The following is a 19,600-nucleotide window of genomic DNA, read 5'->3' as shown; positions in this document are numbered from 1 at the left end:
CAGCATGTACATACGCCGCCGTTGCCATAGCTAAATATTATATTATATCCGTGTTATATCTACATAGGGAGCAGGTCCTCTTCCATGGAGTCTTCCAAAATCTTACACACTCTTCCTTTCAACATGGAAACTTTAGCCTAAAATGTGTCAACAAGGCAGGTAACTCCAGATGTCACACTTACTATTCCACAAATTTTTAGCAAATTTAACTTTTAAAAAACACATAATTCATGTAACTTAATACATATGTTGTTGCTCTATATGAATATTGTAAATTAGTTCATGTATTGACTCCTAATTAGCAAAAATCGCAGTTCTGTCTCTCTGTACTGATTTCTACCAATATATACGCATTCAAATTGCGCGCCATGTACTTCCTGGAACTATCTGAAGTCGATGTGAATCGCGTGGCGATCGAGCATTTTGAACTTCCGTTGACGCGACTCTCTTCATGCAGCTTGAGGGAAACCAACCACCGGGCCAACAAGTCAGAGAGAGTATTTGTTGTCAAAGTAACTACAGTAGTACCTGCCAGAAGTGTAAGAGCAAAGAAGGACATTGAGAACACCAAGCAGGACCTGGGTGTAAAACGTTGTTGCTTTCAAAATAAAACCAGCTGCATAAAAAATAGCCTATCAAAATAAAAGCGTACAGTGTCAGCAGTTATGTCTCAGAGAACTGGATACTGACATTTGAGCTGGCCCATTCGATATAGCCTATACGGGGCACATATATGGTAATGTTAAACCTTGTATTCCAATGTGGGTTTTATTTTGAAACTTGTGAAGGGAAGTCTCTTTGATTTTTGGACATCTTGACACGTCCCCGCCCATAAAACTCTCAAGCGTCATGTACACACCTGCCATAAAAGTGCACAGGTAGGTCCGACAGACGAGACGTGGGTCCCTTGACAGAGGAGAGGTCTGGACCTGAATGGAGTCCCCCCTGCTCAAAGGTGTGCTGTCTTTTTATTATTAGTTGTTTCTTAGCAATCTACTTAGTTTGCAAAGTGTGTATTTCATTTGATTGTGGCCAGTCGCTTTCTTTAATCACCCGATGACAATCGTTTCAGCAAGAAAGTTAATGATCCATTTGTTGCTTTTTTATGATGAAGGTGTTTCCATGACAGATAAAGTCTATTTACACAAAAAAAAGAAGACCTTGTCGTCTTTCCTTTTACTGTTAAGGTGTGGCGCTTTCTGGATTGTGGTACTAGTCAGCCAATTGGTTGGATTTATGGAAAAATGAACTAAAAAGTAACCAATCTACAAGCGCTATTTCTTTAATTCATCACCTTTATGATTGATTTTTCAAATCTGACTGTCCGTTTAAGTAAGTTGGACAATAAGGAAGTGCAGGTTGCTACAACAGCTGATCCTCCATTATGATACTGGTGGCTCATCAGCTGAGCTTTTAGGATTCTAAATGTAAACACTGCCACCCTGTACTGTGTAGCAGGCGCTGCATGTGTGCAGCAGCCGGCGGCCGGCCCTCCTGGTGGTTTGCAGCCCCTTGTTGAGGTGGTGGAGCCTGAAGACCTGGACAAGGTGGAGGGAAACAAGAGCCAACCTGGACCGCCTGCAGGAGGAAAAGATGGAAGGGTGAGCAGGAGCGGCATTTTAAAAGCACAGAACAATCATTTGAATAAAAGGGCGTTACTTTTTCCACCAGATATTCAAGACACTTTACTATTCATTACTTGTAAGGCAAGGCAAGTTTATTTGTATAGCACATTTCAACAACAAGGCAATTGAAAGTGCTTCACATAAAACCATCAAAAACATCAAAACATAAGCCAAAAGAAAAGGAGATTTAAAAACATTGATTGAAACATCAAAAACAGTCATTACAACAGTCGTTATAGTTATGATTTCATGACACAATATAAAGATACATATGAATTGCACTGGCAACTGCAAAATGATGAATTGCATGAAATTAAAGATTAGCAATTGTAACGTAATGTTAATGTGTAATTATGCCCACGAGGCTGAATTCTAAAGATTGTGTGAGGGACATGGTAGATCATTCTTTTGTCTGTCACCAGGAGCTGCACACATGTGACAGCTCTCTGTCCTCCTCGGACAGCGAGGATGAGGGTATCTGCAAGAAAGACGAGGAGAAGAAGAAGAAAAAGAAGAAGCTGAAGAAGAAGACGAAGAAGAAAGTAAGTTATTGAGTATTTTCTTGAAAACTCTCCGTCATGTTCCACCAATGAAAGTTAACCAGACTATGTTGGGACGGTGCTGCTGACCAACCAACAGTCTCCTCATATCTAATAAGATTAAATCATGTCGGTCCCACGGCTTCCTGAGGGTGTTGCCTTGATTGTCGGCCACAAGTGTGTGAAGAGCCTCTCCCTGCTGCTGCCAGCTGTGTTTGTAGTGACTCATTGGTTTAGTTTCTCATTTATCACTTTCACCCACAGAGGAACGTGTACAGAAACCTGTTCAATTGAGTTGATCAACAACTTCCCTGCTTCTTTCTTAACAGGATTCCAGCTCATCATCATCCTCCTCCTCCTCCTCCAGTAGCTCTTCAGAGAGTGACAGCGAGGTGAGTTGCGGTTATGGGATAGGTGCTGCTCAAGGATCACATAGGTATATAGAATGACATTGCATCCATGCCACTCCTGTCTTGCTCTAACACGTCACGCACACATTGCTGTCATAACGTGCATTTCAAGAGGCTCTGGAATGCTCTGCCTGCAACTCTGCGCCTCGCAGATACTGTGGATACTTTTAAAAGCCAGCTCAAAACCCACCTGTTTAGGCTGGCGTTTGTGTAAAAGTAAACCCATGTCCTAGACCTGCTCTTAAAATATGTTTTACATTTATATTTCATATTTTATTTTATTTTTTATTTTATTCTTTAATTTTTAAATTTTCTCTGCAGATCATTTATTGACCCTAGGGTCACATTGTGTTTTTTATGCTTTTAAATGTCTGCTCTGTTAAGCACTTTGTGATATTATGTCTGTGAAAAGCGCGATATAAATAAAATTCATTCATTCATTCATTCATTCTCTCAGTTGAAACCAACGTGTTTCCTTTGAAAACGAGCTCAAGAGACTGTCGGAGTGACGTTGATTTTACGATGCAGTTTTGTTGATGTAAATCCTTCACAAATCTTTCCTGTACCATTGCTAAATTTAGTCCTTGGCCACAAGCACAAGCAATTTCCCATCAGCTCACAGGGGATTGCTAGTCCCTTCTAACTATGTCACTGCCTCAGGTGAGGATAGCGTCAAAGCTAACAATACACTCTGTTATGAGAATATTTAGGCGGGAATGGCTTTCGAATTGACCGTATTTAGAAACCTAAAAAAGGAGCTTTTATTATGTCTTTTGGCAAGTTAAGGGGATCAGCAAATCAACCTTCCCCAGGCGTGAATTGTCAACAGTTTCAGCTTTTGAATTAGCTCAGGGCGTGGGTGGAAAATCAGGTGATTCAGGAAAAGCCAGCGACGAGCTTTTAACACAAGAGACGCCAACTGAGTTTGCATTCCACAAATGGGCCACCGCCCATCGGTGTACCTCTGATCAGACTTACCGCTTAGCAATATAAAAAAAAAAGCGTTTAAACAAAGAAATAAATCACAAGAGTAGAAAATGGGAAAAGTAGGTGTACATGACATTGGAATGCATTTCACCCTGGGCTGTGGGCGGAGGCTCCAGGATCTGATAGCAGGTGGTAACTGACAGGACAGGAACACACCCATTGCCAATGTGTTGAACAACTTCTATATCTACCACAGCATGTCACATCATTTCAATTGCACACACTGTACGCTTATGCATCCAGTATGTGTGTAATGATAGCCACTTGTACAATCTGTCCATATCGACACTCGCGTATTGTTTTTTGCTGCATTCCCGAAGGTGTGAATGTTTGTTATCTACCCGTAGTGAAGGCAGAGAATACTTAATGGGTAACTAGTAGGTGACACCCAATCCTGATTCTGATATATATTTGCAAGTGCAACACTCACTTTGCAAACAAGCTTCATACACGAGGAGACATACAGGAGAAGTTTTCAAATATCCAAACGTACTGTTGTGAAAGAATCAACATGTCCTTGCAGGATGACAAGAAGAAGAAGAAGAAGAGGAGGAAGATCGAAGAAGGAGAGAACATCTGGTACGACACCGTCATCATATCGAGTAAGTGCAACACAACGTTTCTCATTTATTATGTGAAACTGGTTGATTATGCTCTCAAGAGGATAATGTCTTTCCTGGTTCTGTGCATTCTCCTTCATAAATACAAATACTGCTCATCATATTCCCCACCGCATGTACGTTTGCATGTACGCTTGTATTCCAAAATCTTTAAAAAAGCATTTCTCAGGTTCTTTGCAAGAAGTTGATTTCAGTTCATCTCTCGTTGTATTAGAGTATTGTAGGTTAGAGGTCAGCCTGGTGGGCATGTATTGTAGGTGGAGTCTTGCTTGTCTTATAAGTGAGTTTAAACTTCCAGCTTGTTCAGAGCCTTCAGTCATAACACGGCCTCTCAAGACACCCACATTCGCTCATTATTTGGTCATAATGGTCTGGACCAGATTTTTAATTTTTTTAAATTTTTTTAATAATTAGACTTGATAATAAAAATATCCCCATAGTCGAAATTATGAGATAGAAAGTCGAAGTTATGAGATAGAAAGTCGAAGTTATGAGATAGAAAGTCATAACTATGATAGAAAGTCATAATTCTGAGATAGAAAGTCAAAATGAGATTGAAAGTCAAAAGTATGAAATAGAAAGTCAAAATTATGAGATTTAATGTCAAAATTATGAGATTGACAATCAAAATTATGAAATACAAAATCAAAATTATGAGATTGAAAGTCAAAATTATGAAATAGACAGTTTAAGTGTACAATGACACAGAAGAGACTAAGCCACCAGTCAGTCAAACTCTGACATGCACAGTCTGATATTTATTATCGGCCATGTGGTCCTGTCCTACAGTAGTAAAACAAAAGTCTACAAAGCTCTGTGTTTACACATTTTAATTTATTTCGTAAAGAAAAGTTAGATGGCTGTAATTACATTGAACAATATTCACAATTGTGTTGATTGTCTATAAATATCCTTTTTTATTCTGCCGACCATTTGATTAAAGAAATGTCTCTCAGCTGACAAAGCATGGAACTGTTATTTTCAACTTATTGAATGTTCTCAGGTCCTGGTGGCCAAATGGAGCAGCAGTGTGCAGACGGTATGAAGATAAGCAAGGTGAGAGGGATGAGTTAAACCTTCTTCCATTTGACAACATGCTGTTTGCTGGTAGAGTTGTCATCATGGAATGTTTGTCCTCGTCTTGCTTCAGGATTTCAACTCGTCAGATGACGAGGATGACAAGAAGAAAGAGAAAAAGAAGAAGAAGGACAAGAAGACAAAGAAGAAGAAAATGAAGAAGGTCTGTACACATTTTCAACAATACATCAGATGATACAATAATAACTGTTTATTTCTTAAGCTTAGTTTTGTATTGTTTTCATGGAAATGAGAGGACTGTACAGAACTGAAAAGGGGAGTTCAGGGAGTTTGCTGGTACAGGATGCTGGGTATATGTGCTGCATATTTGGATGTATTTGGGTATATGTGATGCAATTTGGAAGGGCAAAAGTAACTGTTTTGTTGGACAAGCTCACGTCATTAAATATATTATATGTAATGAAAACAATGAAACATTAAAATATGAATTACATTTATTATGTTGTTGAATATCTACCGTACTTCCTCTGTCCCAGGATTCGTCCTCATCTGACAGTTCATCCTCCGACAGTGAGGATGAAAAGAAGAAGAAGAAAAAGAAGAAGACAAAAAAGAAGAAGAAGAAGAAGAAGGTATGATTTGTTTGACTCTTTGCAGTTGCAATATTGTTGGGTTTCAGCTGTCTGTTCTACGTGTGTAAATACAAATGATCAAAACGGATTCTTTAATTGTTTTGTTCTTCTGTCGAAGGACTCCAGCTCCTCTTCCTCAGATAGCTCTTCGTCATCCTCCTCCGACAGCGAGGATGACAAGAAGAAAAAGAAGAAAAAGGACAAGAAGAAGAAAAAGAAAGACAAGAAAAAGGTAATGGAAACCTCTTGCTTCTAAATACATAAAGTGCTGCCGTTCCTTACTGTGTCAATTAAGATTGGAAGGATTGTGCAGAAAGTATACAGTAATACATATACAACTATGATGACTGATTCTTTATCCGTAGAGATTAACAGGTGTTGTTGTTTTTCCTTGACACAGGATTCCAGCTCGTCATCCTCATCCTCATCTTCTGACAGTGACAAAGATGAGAAGAAGAAGAAGAAGGACAAGAAAAAGAAGAAGAAGAAGGGCACGAAAAAGGTGAACAGCCCTTATTGTATTCTTTTTTTAAAAAGCCTGACGCTTCTCAATGATTCCGTATGTTTTCAGGTCAGGGGTGAGGCTGCTCCTCTCGTGGACCTCGCGGGGCATTCTACTTATTGTAGGAATGCTGAGTCAGGATACTTTTTTCTTTTTTTTCTTTTCTGCACACATGAGGCTTAGTTTTCATTGTGTTAAGAACGAATGTAAAGCAGCGTGTGTTCACTTTGTAATCAATAAACAAACCAGATTCTCCAACAGTGCACACACTGTTGGAGAATCTGGTTTGTTGCCCTCTGAGAAACCTTTATGTGTGTGGAAGTGCAGTTTAAGCAGTAAAGCTGAGCGTGATTGTGTTTGTCATTTCCACAGGATGAAGAGCAGAATGAGCTCTGCAGTGTTACTGCTCTTTCAGCTGCCGGTGAGTGTTTCACTTTTAAAGAATGATCAGAGCAACAAATAGACATCTCGATCATCGCGTTCGTGAGGTTGATTGCTGGACTTTTCTGCAGATGGTGAGGCTGCAGCACCATGTGCTGATGGCGAGAAGAAGAAAGATGAATGCGCTGACAAGGTGAAATACTCACACGTAATGCGTACGTGCCAAACATGTATGCGCAGATGCACTAAAAGTCATCGCTTTCTTTTGTCATGACAGGCCAAGAAAGCAACAGAAGAAGGCAAACTGTCCTCTGCAATGGCTGGTATGTGTGCTGCCGAGGCTCTTAAACACACCACACATAGCGTATGTTGGAGGCGTCGTTAAAGTGTTGTTGGTTTTGGTGGTAATGCTGCTTCCTGTCCAGCAGGGGGAGCAAAGGCATTCCCCGACGGTATTGAGGAAGGCAACCTGAGTGATGACGAGGGCGAAGGAGGGGAGGAGAAGGATAAGAAGAAGAAGAAGTTGAAGAAGAAGAAGAAGGAAAAGGTGATTATACTATGTACATGCTGCACCTTTCAAACAGAACGAGAGGCATTTTTAAGAGGCATTGCAGCTGTTATAGTACGTTGTCACCACCGTGTGCTGATGCAACATTTACGGCAACATATAGTTATGCTATAGGGTAATCAACATCACCAAAAAAAACTTTTCTGTTTTGTTACAGGATTCCGGCTCATCCTCAGACAGTGATGATGACAAAAAAGACAAGAAGAAGAAGAAGAAGAAGAAGGAAAAGGTATACAGAGCCGTGATGATGGAGTTTTTTTTAATTATATCACACAAATAAATAGGGATGTACATTGTATGTTGCCTTTTGTATCGTGTCACAGGGTACATTTAGTTTATTTGTATAAAACAGATCCATGAGTATTTCTGTGTGCAGGCTTGGTGAATTAAAAAAGCTAAATTGTCTGCTTGTGGAAATCAATGTGAATATTTGTATTTGATCTGATCCATAGGACTCCTCCAGCTCCTCCTCTTCTTCATCTGATAGCTCCTCCTCAGACAGCGAAGATGACAAGAAGAAAAAGAAGAAGAAGAAGGAGGATAAGGTTTGTATAATATGCACTTCTGTATATTATATTTATGTATGTGTATTGTTTATTGTTGTTGTATCATCCTTGGCTCTCTCTGTCTTTACAGGATTCCGGCTCCTGCTCTTCTTCATCCTCTGATAGTGAAGAGGACAAGAAGAAGAAGAAGAAGAAAAAGAAGAAGACCAAGAAGAAGAAGGATAAGGTTTGTGTCTACAACATGTCTCTATATTACATTTTTTGTAATTGTGCTGTTATTACAGTGTTATTATATCATCCTCGGCTCTCTCTCTGAACAGGACTCCTCTTCATCATCATCTGATAGTGAAGAGGACAAGAAGAAGAAGAAAAAGAAGAAGAAGGATAAGGTTTGTGTCTACAACATGTCTATATATTACATTGTTTTGTACTTGTGCTGTTATTATAGTGTTATTATAGTGTTATTATAGTGTTATTATATCATCCTTGGCTCTCTCTCTGAACAGGACTCCTCTTCGTCATCATCTGATAGTGAAGAGGACAAGAAGAAGAAGAAAAAGAAGAAGAAGGATAAGGTTTGTCTACAACATGTCTATATATTACATTTTTGTACTTGTGCTGTTATTATAGTGTTATTATATCATCCTTGGCTCTCTCGCTTAACAGGACTCCTCTTCTTCATCATCTGATAGTGAAGAGGACAAGAAGAAGAAGAAGAAGAAAAAGAAGACAAATAAGACAAAGAAGAAGAAGGATAAGGTTTGTGTTTCCAACACATTGGAACATTCCTTTTTTTTAGGTGTGTTGTTCAATGTTAATACGTATTCATCTGCTCTCTTTATAGGATTCCAGCTCTTCCTCCTCTGGTAGTGAAGATGACAAGAAGAAGAAGAAGAAGAAGAAGAAGAAGAAGAAGAAGAAGAAAAAGAAGAAGAAGGTAAAACCATGTGATTAATGTCACGCTCCTGATGCTCATAAACAGTCTAATGAATGAATGGATGAGTCTTCATGAACCAGGATGCACTTCTGTGGCTGACTGACTCACTGATATCCTCCTTTTCTAGAAGGCCAGCTCTTCTGACGATGGCTCCTCTTCTTCCTCCTCTTCCTCTGATAGTGACGATGACAAGGTAAGATGAAACACACACACACAGATATTACGGTCCCTTTAGTGAATTATTCATCTGTAACCAAGTTTACGAAGTTAACAGAGATAAACGGCAACACAATTCATCATGAGTACATGTCTTTTTTTTACGTTAGAAGAAGAAGAAGAAAAAGAAAGATAAGAAGAAGAAGAAGGATAAGAAGAAGGTGAGAACATCTCATCCTTTGTTTTTGGTTGATTATATGAGTTACATTTGTTCATTAACAACTTGTTTTATGTGACATTTCCTGTAAAAAGTACGATTGATGATCTTTGGTCAGTCAAACAGCTGAATGACCATGTGAGCGTGCATGAGGTGGTGTGATGACTAAACCAACACGTTTCTGCTTGTTCCAACTCACAACAGAAGGATACATCGCCGCTGTCTCATGAATACTGTGTGAATGAAATGCCATGTGTTGCATCACCGTTTCTCCTTCTGTCCAGGATTCTTCTTCTGAATCGTCCAGCGATTCTTCTAGTGATGACGATAAGAAGAAAAAGAAGAAGAAGGATAAGAAGAAGAAGAAAAAGAAAGACAAGAAGAAGGTAAAACAATGTGAATGTGTTGTATGTGTCCAATGCAGCCTCCTGCTTAATATATTTGTACGTTCCCTGTGTATATCAAGATGGGATGTCTTTAATGATACAGTAACACAGTTACCATATTCTCATCCATCAAGGACTCTGATTCTTCTAGCAGTGATGATGACAAGAAGAAAAAGAAGAAGGACAAGAAGAAGGTGAACTATTGTAAAGTACGGAGAAACACATGTATGCTATTTTTTTGTTTTACAAAACATAGTTGATGGAGTGCTCCGTGCTTTATATTTGAGCAGGACTCGAGCTCCGGTCCATCGGGTTCATGTGATGGTTGCAGTGGCAGTGACAAGGAGAATAAAAAGGACAAGGACAAGAAGAAGAAAAAGGTGAAATACTCATGAAATGGGATTATCATCAGATGATGTCTGTGTGAAGTTAAAATGACTTCATTTTTTCCTGTTTGGCCTTCAGAGTTCTGGCTCATCAGGAAGTGAAGCTGACAAGAAGAAAAAGAGTGTAAGTTTTCTCTTAATATAAATGATGTGAAAAATATTTCCTCCAGCTAAGAAAACCGACGGCGTGATCTTCTCCTCACTGTCGTATTCACCTTCCGTAACTCTATTTTCCGTTGGCACGATCCTTAATGTGGTGGTTATTGATTTCATTGCAGGCAAGCCCTGATGGCGAGCAAAGCGGCGAGCCAAAAACAGAAGTTTCAGGATCAGGTGGCGGCGGACTTTCAGCTCCCAGTGGCAGCTGCTCTAAGCCTGGTGCTGCTCCGGGCACTGCTACTGTCGTCTCCTACGTGCCACTCCCCTCCAAACCTGTTGTGAAGCTGGATCCTACCGGTACTTCAGCTTTCTCCAAGCCCTCTGTCCCTGGCTCCTATGGTCCTGGTTCCTCTTTTACTAGTTCCTCTGTCTCCAAGCCCTCTGTCCCTGGCTCCTATGGCCCTGGTTCCTCTTTTACTAGTTCCTCTGTCTCCAAGCCCTCTGTTCCTGGTTCCTCTGCTCCTGGTTCCTCTGTCCCTGGCTCCTATGGTCCTGGTTCCTCTTTCACTAGTTCCTCTGTCTCCAAGCCCTCTGTTCCTGGTTCCTCTGCTCCTGGTTCCTCTGTCCCTGGCTCCTATGTTGCTGGTTCCTCTTTCACTAGTTCCTCTGTCTCCAAGCCCTCTGTCCATGGCTCCTATGTCCCTGGGTCCTCTATCCATGGCTCCTCTGTCCATGGATCCTCTGTCCATGGATCCTATGTCCCTGGCTCCTCTGTCCATGGCTCCTCTGTCCCTGGCTCCTATGTCCCTGGCTCCTCTGTCCCTGGCTCCTCTGTCCATGGCTCCTATGTCTCTGGCTCCTCTGTCCCTGGCTCCTCTGTCCATGGCTCCTATGTCCCTGGCTCCTCTGTCTATGGCCCTGGCTCCTATGTCCCTGGCTCCACACTGAATTTTGGAGATAGGGCCCCAAATCGCAGACCTCCCAGCCCCATGGAATCACTGATGGGGAGCCCACGGCGGTACGGAGAGGGAGGGACCCGTTCCACCTCCCATCTCACCTCTGGTGACTTATTGAAAGGCCCCAAGCCTCAGCAATAATGAGATGTCATAGATCAAAGTACATGTACAGATATTTTTTAAAAGCACAGCTTATATGACACTGGATGATGTTGAATGTTATGATGAGATAACCTAACGATGCCCTGATTTCATGCAAGAAAAATACGATGACTCATCTGGTGGAAAACAGAGGTTACTGTGTAAAGACGCATTGTGACACGATGGAAATGTTCAAGTTGAGGAATATAATTATACCATAAAAAAAAAAAGATTGTATTTTTTATTCATAAAAAGCACATTTGTGGCATTTTTTCACAATCACATGAATAATACAATGAAAAATCCTCACTTTGCAGAATAAATCAATATGATTCTATTTGCTTTGTTTCTTGTCTGCTGTTTATGCTGCCTTCAGGTACTCCTGCATCTCAGGTTCTTCAGGAACAGAACAAGAACGCTCTGGATTTAGACATTTATTGTTGGGGCTTTTGAATGAAGAAGGAAATGAGAATAAAGCTTCTAATGGCTGTTTTACAAAAACGGTTGGTAATGCTTTAGATTAGTCTGTCAATGACAGTGAAAATATTGAAGGTGTAAATATTTAGGAGCCTACATGCCAGTGGAATACCAACTGAAAACACTGTACTTCCGGTGTGAACGAGGGTTGCTTTATTTTATAGTCTGCACATTATATTAGAGGTGGTTTCTCCCATATGTTCATGACTTTGTCTTGGTGTTAGTGTACTATCACTTTGAAATAACATCAGCTGGGAATTATATGTGCTACATTGCACCTTTCTCCCCAGACGAAGCCTTGAATCCACCGCGAGGTCATTTCTTTAAAAATGACATTTAAATGTTCATTTAAAATATTAAAGACTCTGATAAGGGTTGCTCTGCATAATGCTATTGAATGCATTTGTTGTTGTTTTTTTTTACTTTTGTTTAACTTTATATGCAGGGATTTTACTTGCAACGGAGTATTGATGCTCCTACTTAAATGAATACAAATGAAGCATCTAGATAGCCACCACTGACCACAGGTGTCTCAGGTGTCTCAGGTAATCTCTGGTGTTGGTGTGTTTTCAGGAAATACCGGTAATAGAGGTGTGCTGCAAGTTTTTGGTAATATTGTTTTCTGTTTTTATTTCACTGAGGTTAGTATTTTTTTATTTGCTTAATTGTTAGCTTTGTTTTGTTGGAGTTAAGTCAAGATCCATTTCGTCTCACATTGTAAATAAACCCAACCGTCACTATATTGGCTGCTGGGGATTTAGAGGTGGATAGGCTCTCTCTCCAGGTGTGCCTCTGCCCCAGAGGGGATTCAGCAACCTACACAGCTTTAAACATTTCGCAGCTCTGTATTCTCAGCCTGCATTGGAAAACTTCTCCGGTGAATGTGAAGGCCATGTGACATGCAGGTGAATGTTGAACCCAGCGGCAGCGGTGGTTGGGGGGCGTGGTTTGGGTCACGTGTTTCAGGTGCGGTCGGCCCCAGGTCTCCTGTGTTATGTGAGTGAGTCTCATTTGCTTGGTGAAGCGCGCAGCACGAAAAGGAGTCCCGATGTCTTTCGACCTGTGTTCAGGTAGGCTCAACTTTATGTTGATTGTTTTAGGAGGAAGACTTTGAATGTTAGTCTAATGTCATTCTCGGTTGACCTCATTTTTCAAATTCTGTTGTGTGAAGAGTTTGCTTTTGTCACTCGGATTTTGTTTACCAACTGTCTCTTTTGAACGTGTGCAGCTTTAGGTGGGGAGGAAGAAGAGGTGAAGAAGGCAGAAGCTCAGCAGGATGAGATGAGTTGGCCCTGGAACAAGAACAAGGATAAGTGGTTTTGTATGTGTACATAACAAAGATGCGTATGCAGGCCAGGTGATACGCATAAGAGCTTCTCCAGGTACTGAGGAGTAATACTTTGCAACTACTTGTGATTTCAGCTGTTTGTTATTTTTTGTTGACAGCAAGTGCTTCTGTTAAATCTGCTTCATGTCCCTTCAACCTTAAGACGAACCCAACGCAATCAATGGTTTATTCAAAGTCAGCTTTTGTCATTTTTAGGAGGGCGGCAAGGGCAAGTGTGACAAAGGCGACAAGTCCGACAAAAAGCACAAGTCTGACAAAAAGCACAAGTCTGACAAATGCGGCAAGTCTGACGAAGACAAGTCCGACAAAGAGCACAAGGGACACGGCCGAAAACACAAGAAGAACAAGGAGAAGAAGAGAGGTAAACATTGTGAAGGAAAGAAATCAGGATCAGGATCAGGATCCGGATCAGGATCAGGATCCTCATCCTCATCGTCCTCAGGTGGATCCTCCAGCAGTGATGAGGTAGGCCGAACTCTGCAGTTCATTTTAAGAGATTTCTTGCTCATTCAATTTTTAACACAGACTTTAATCACCTCCCAGTGTTCAGTTTGTACAAGTGTTCCCACGATACACTTCCGTGTTGTCTTGTTGACCTCAAGACCTTTCAATCGCTCAAAAGCAATAAAATGCAGCTCAACAGGTAACATTCCCGTCACACCTCACGCCAAAGGTCTGTGTGCGTTGAACAAGGTCTAAAACAAGACTGGTGGAACAGGTCTCACCCTCGGTACCAGTTTGTGTGACACACCTCACCGGTTTGTGTGTGCTGTGTCATTTATACCTCATGTTGTTCATGCAGCCAAACTTCTGTCTTTGTTGCAGCGTAATTCAGAGGAAACACAACAGAGCATGTCGGTCGTATTTGTATGAATAGTAGGTTTACCACGCAAATGACAGAAGCAAAAGAGTGAAGAACCGAGCCTCGGGGTGGAGGAAAGGGTCAGATAGTGGAGTCATAAAAGAGCTGTTGTTGACTCATCGTCTCCATGACGGTGAACTGCTGTTATGTTGAATCTGACGATTCATACATTGATGGTACAGAAGGTGCTGTGGCATTTACGATGCTTTTTAACATGGAACAAGATGGAACAAGATGTGAAGGGAGGGAAAAGGGAGGAAGCAATCTGGGAATTTAAAAATGATTTATACTGTTGGTGCAACGGTAACTACAATCCTAAAAGGTTTTTAACTTGGAACAAACGGGTCGAATTGAAAAAGTATTGTCAGGAACATGTAGGCCGTTTAATATGTCACTAGGTTGTAAAGTAGGCCTTCTTGCAGTATTGGGATCAACTCTGTACTGCACGTTGGTACCAGGTGGTACCAGTTCATCAACTGAAACCCAGGAGAGTTCACGTAACAGCCAACGCAGGTGTACAAGATGATTTTTATGTTCTGTTCTATCATGAACAGTATAGGATACAAATACTACAGTTATTGTAAAAAGCACACCTAATGCCAAAACAACATGCAAATCATTTCCAAAGTGTCCCTCAACAACAACAACAGCAGCAGCTGTTGATGGTGAACCGTTGTGACCTGGACCTCTCAGGGATGATCATGCTGGCCGTGATATTAGAAGAAGTACCCGGTGCCTAAATGTATACTTTAAAAATACCTGCAGGATACATTTTTTATTCAGTTTCCACATTGTCACACCCTCATTACCTGACTTCACAAGTTGTTCCCTCGTACCTATACGTGTCGGCCTATGTATCGGTACATACTGTGCTGGTACACCTTAAGTACAAAGAGTTACACTGTGAATAGGGAAGGGTCTTAGCTGTACGTTTCCGGCCCTTTCTGAACATCATTCTCCTTTTTTTGTCATTACAGGAATGATGCTTCCCGGGAGAGTGGACCGCTCTGTTCGTCTCTTATCATCTTGTCTATTCAACAAAATGACGATATGCCCTTCCTGTCCTTGCATTTTGACAATGAATAAACAATGAATAAAGTATATTTCTATTCGATTCTGATGTGTAAACGAATCTGCCGATTCACAAAAATAAAAGTTTGAACACTTCTTTTTCCCATCAAGTTCTGTTTATTTCACCATAGTGCAGATTTATATTTGAAGAGTACAAAACACAAACACGATGTTGTTGTTTGTCGTTATAAGTGATTGTAATACATTTTGTTGAGATAACAAACCAGAAATTATTTCTCTCTCGAAAAATGAACACAATAACTAAAATAAACATAAATTAATTGTGGTTTTAATAAAAGTCACTTTGTTGGATAGATGTAGTGGAGTGAAAAATATAATATTTCTCACTGAGCTGCAATTTGGAGATGTCGCTTTTTGATCTCGGAAATTGTGATCGTTTATCATAAATAATTTAAATTATAATAAATTGTTAGTTGCGGCCCGGAACGGAACCTCGTAAGTAAAACACAAAATCAATCATGACGTACAATGTCCGAATAATGTGCAACCAAAAATGTAAAATAAAGGCCAAGACAGCGAGTGTGCATCAGCACTTCATAGCTTGGTACCTCACTGCGTCGGTCGATCAGTCGATCCACAAATGTGTCCCCACCTTTTGCATCAAACGGAACAGACATGTAGTGTCCCAGTTATCGTGCTGTCGATCAATTTCCGTCTCACACTACCTGTATGCTTTTGTTCTCTCTGAGGTAGTTTTCCATGAGCAATGTGTGACATTCAACAACTGTTTCCCATGCTGCTCTGCTTCTGTACAGCAACACCAACACCTGTTCGTTCACTGGAATAAAGTACAATCCTATTTCAAAAACCGGTTAGCCAATTGGTGACTAAGGTTACATTTGTTTGGTGTGTTTTGTTGCAGTAGTGGAGGAGATTTTAAAGGTTGGCAAATTAAAGTAAACCTGTGCCGTTGTATTTTATTCATGCCTTGTATGTGAGAAAGGACCCATTTCAGTCGGTGAATCTTGCTCAAAGGTGAAGCTTTTTGGTTTTCGTATCTAATACTCCTGTTTTTGATTGAGTGAATTCTCTTGTAAATACACTCCCTGTTTCTGAGAGAGCTCCTTCAGTTAACAAACACAGGTCATTATAAGACATGACATACAAGTTGTTCTACATTCTCTAACATGAGTTTTCATTGTTGAAAGGCGAGAGTACACCCTGTTTCCCTATTGTACACCCTGTTCCCCAATTATTTCATCAAACCATAACAATAGATACTATGTTCAGTCACAGCCTTCTCTCTAGGCGGAGCCCTTTATTCCCAGCAACAACAAGAACACCATATTATTATTAATCATAAAAGTACTACTTATTTGGAACTCTTAACATCGTAACTTCCCAAACAATATATTTTGTAAGTGTTTCAGAATATTTCTAATTAAATCTGCTGCAAATGCTTCCCCATCTTATGCAGAGGTGAATATTTCTGTAATAAAACTCAAAAAAAGGCCATTCTTGATCATGACTACGTGTTACTCTGGCTACTTTAATTATATTTACCTTGACTTAGTCACACCACACAATAATTCGCCCTGCTTAGACTTGCCGCTGTACAGGTTTCTAATGTGCGTCTATTTGTGTTTATATTTGTCCCCATCTGCACTTAACCCAGAGGGAGCGGTGGTTTGGGGGCGTGGTTAGGTTCAAAACGCGTGGTTTAGGTGCGCTAATCCAGCTACTTATATTTGAGTCTTTGTTGGAACTGCTGAGGTTTGTGAAAGTACACGAGCAGGAGACACAATGCCAGGTAAGCTCACATTTATGTTGACTTTATTTCGGAGGAAGGCTTTGAACGCTTGTCTTTTCTTAATTCCCGGTAACACTTGATGAGCCACGGACAACTTTAATCATTATCGAATATGCTTTAGAAAACATGTAAATGTGTAAGCAAAGTCTAAGCAAGTTGTATTTTATTTGTAGCTGTTCTCTTGATGTATAAAGAGTTTTATTTTGTCACAGGATAATTCTTTTTATTGTTACTTTTATTCTAACCTGATACACTTTTTCATTCTGACCTGAACAGATCCAAAGAAGGACAAGGTGAGAGCTTTGCATGTGTAGATCATAAGTGTGGTATGAATCTAGTGATTCTGTGACTTTATTGTCTGAAAAACTGCAATTAAAAAAAATTCCTTTTCCATTCAGTCTTTTTAATCTGCTTAATTATGATTCCTGGACTCAAACAATTCAGAAGACTAAAACAAACACAATCAGTTAGTCAACTGTCAAACTTGTTGCCATTTTTAGGGAGAATGCAAGGGGAAGCCTGACAAAAAGGAGAAGTCATGTCACAAAGGCGGCAAAGGAAAGAAGAAGGACAAGAAGGAGAAGGATGGAAAGTGTGAGGGGAAAGGTTCTGGCTCAGGCTCAGACTCCTCATCTTCAGACTCCTGCAGTGACAAGGTAGGCACAATGTTACAGCTCATTTTTAGAGATCTCTTGCCATTTACATTTATGATAGAAATTAACTTTACTCTTGGCATCGCTGGGTTTGCTTTTTTGTCAAAGTCTTCCCAAGTTACTGTCGAGTATTCTAAATATGCAGCTGAGCAGCATATTTAGCAGCAAGACGCCTGTTAAACCTAGTTTCAAAGGCTGGGGCCGGGTAAACATCAGGTGTGACCCACATTTCCAGTTTTAGCTGTGGATGTGACACACTATGCCCTCCTGTGTGTGTGTATGCTGGTTCCTTTTTTCTTTGTTTGTTTTGGCGCACGCTGCTGCCACAACGATTCATACCCTGCAGATACTGACGGAGCTGTGGCATTTAATAAGATGTTATGAATAATTCATGTCTCCTCTCTGAGTAACAGCGTTGTCCTTTTTTGTCATTTCAGGAGTAAAGCTGAGACCGGACTGCTGTCAGCCTTGCGACCCTGCCTAGGAACAACATGCCTGTCCTTTCGTTGATGTCAAAGAAACATGCTGGTCTTGTGTAAACAAGCCTGCTGATTCCTAGAAGTAAATGTTCTGTCAGCAAAATGCAAAAGTTCCTCTGTCAAAATAAAGTGCATTTTCTTCACCACAAGATGGCAGTGTTATTGTGTTCTTGTTTTTTTTTTAAGCTCAATCAAAGTTAAAAGTATTTTAATTAAAGCTGTTTTATTTTCGGGACTACAGATGGAAAAACAGCCTTTTGGCTAACTCTGGCACATTTGCAGAAATGTTTTTATTAATGTGCACTGTCCCGTTCAAATAAACCAATAAAACAATAAGGAGGTGAAGAAGGAGGATGCTCATGAAGATCACTTTCAATGGCCCTGGAACAGGGCTGAGGATGACGATAAGCATAAGGATAAAGTAAGAGTGTTTAGTGTTTACGGTCAATCGAAAAATTCTCATATTCATAAGTTTGATATGAATCAACATGTGATTTTGACAGTTTTTCGACAGCAAAGCCGAAACGTTGATCTACACTGATTAGTTATGATTACTGGATTCAAACACAATCCTTAAGACGAAACCAACACAATCAATGATTTAGTCAGAGTCAGCTTTTGCCATTTTGAAAGCAGCAACGGCAAGCATGGCAAATATGACAAGTCTGACACAGACTACAAGAAAAAGGACAAGAAAAAGGGAAATAAAGAGGGGAAAATCTGGCAACTCATCTTCATTTTCATCCTCATCCTCGTCCTCATCGTCATCCTCCAGCAGTGATGAGGTAGGCCAATGCTGCAGTTTATTTTTAGAGATATCTTGCTCATTTAATGTTTGATATGAAATAACTTTACTCTTTGAACTTGGCCTTATTGTGACCGACTGTTATTCCCCCTCAGTTCCCACGTTACACTTATTTATAGTTCTCCGGCAAGCTTTGAATGTGCTAAAATGCAGCTCAACAGGTAACCTTCTTGTCATGCGTCATGTCAAAGCTTGACAACATCCACACCATGTCTTCATGGCAGTGCCAGTTCTAATCAGACGTGACACATCACACCCTCCTGTGTGTGTGTGTGTGTGTGTGTGTGTGCTGTTTTTATTCAAGGCTCACACTGTTGTCAAGTGAAAAACTTCCAGATCTGCATTTTTAGCATATTATCCTGCTGCCAAGCTTCTACTATCTCGTCACCTTTAAGCTACCTTCCCCTCACTTTGTTGCAGCTTTATTCAGAGGAAACAGAACACGTTGTATGAATAAAAGGTTTACCACGCAAAGGACAACGCAAACGAGTAAAGAACCAAGCCCAGGGAGGTAGAGAAGGGAAACAGGTCAGACTGTGGAGTCATAAAAGACTTGTTGTGGACTCATCGCCTCAATAGAAGTGAACTGTTAAACCTGTCATGGGCTGACTGGACATTCCTGCTCCAAAATGGAAAGTTGTTTTGGTGTTATGGCTCATGCTGGTGCCACTACAATGTACATAACAATAACAATAACAGCATTGTCCCTTTTGTCATTTCAGAACTGATGCATCCTGGGAGAACGGACTGCTCTGTTCGTCTCTTATGATCTTCTCTGGTGACAGAATGAGGAGTGCGGACTAGTGCCACCTTGTCTTTGTGTCTTTTCATTGGTGTGACAGAAACATAAATGTTCCGACAACATTTTTTTTTACATTCTTCTGTCAAGTGAAATGTGTTTTCGTCGCCACAAGATGGCAGTGTTCTCTCTCTTTTTGCAGGTTAATAACAGTTTTGAAGTCCAAGTCGAAGATCAGAGCACTTTTATTTTGAAGATTTAAATTGACAGAACACACAAAAAAATAAATAGGCAAAGTTGTTTTGTTAT

General features: G+C 40.4%; 1 protein-coding gene and 2 long non-coding RNA genes across 10 annotated transcripts; all 3 read left to right on the top strand.

Annotated features, from left to right (window-relative positions):
* Positions 1–848: 848 nt before the first annotated feature.
* Positions 849–11,423, top strand: LOC306780206 (uncharacterized protein). Of its 7 annotated transcripts, none has more exons than XM_079272478.1 (28): positions 849–955; positions 1,456–1,601; positions 2,048–2,167; positions 2,494–2,556; positions 4,085–4,163; positions 5,185–5,237; positions 5,332–5,421; positions 5,756–5,851; positions 5,970–6,083; positions 6,252–6,353; positions 6,726–6,774; positions 6,866–6,927; positions 7,012–7,057; positions 7,163–7,281; positions 7,460–7,531; positions 7,755–7,847; positions 7,939–8,034; positions 8,129–8,197; positions 8,315–8,383; positions 8,475–8,567; positions 8,653–8,745; positions 8,873–8,938; positions 9,072–9,122; positions 9,403–9,504; positions 9,639–9,698; positions 9,795–9,884; positions 9,970–10,014; positions 10,169–11,423. In XM_079272478.1, exons 1-28 carry the CDS (start codon positions 934–936, stop codon positions 11,084–11,086), a joined length of 3,078 nt encoding a protein of 1,025 aa, XP_079128604.1. In that variant the 5' UTR covers positions 849–933; the 3' UTR covers positions 11,087–11,423. The 7 variants fall into 7 exon arrangements, with proteins under 7 accessions (XP_079128604.1, XP_079128606.1, XP_079128603.1 ...); XM_079272480.1 differs by having other exon boundaries at positions 7,160–7,281; positions 9,075–9,122; XM_079272477.1 differs by having other exon boundaries at positions 7,160–7,281.
* Positions 11,424–12,593: 1,170 nt separating this feature from the next.
* Positions 12,594–14,851, top strand: LOC306780212. Of its 2 annotated transcripts, XR_013772142.1 has the most exons (4): positions 12,594–12,633; positions 12,792–12,945; positions 13,107–13,376; positions 14,751–14,851. It is a non-coding gene; the product is annotated as an uncharacterized lncRNA (long non-coding RNA). The 2 variants fall into 2 exon arrangements; XR_013772143.1 differs by having other exon boundaries at positions 12,792–13,376.
* Positions 14,852–16,563: 1,712 nt separating this feature from the next.
* Positions 16,564–17,886, top strand: LOC306780211. The gene is made up of 4 exons (XR_013772141.1): positions 16,564–16,615; positions 16,892–16,908; positions 17,116–17,271; positions 17,706–17,886. It is a non-coding gene; the product is annotated as an uncharacterized lncRNA (long non-coding RNA).
* The last annotated feature ends 1,714 nt before the right edge of the window (positions 17,887–19,600 follow it).

This window comes from Melanostigma gelatinosum (genome assembly GCF_949748355.1).
Source record: "Melanostigma gelatinosum genome assembly, chromosome: 7".
In the NCBI taxonomy this organism is placed as follows: Eukaryota; Metazoa; Chordata; class Actinopteri; order Perciformes; family Zoarcidae; genus Melanostigma; species Melanostigma gelatinosum.
Note: the sequence above shows the minus strand (reverse complement) of the source record. Positions and strands in the feature narration are given on the sequence as shown.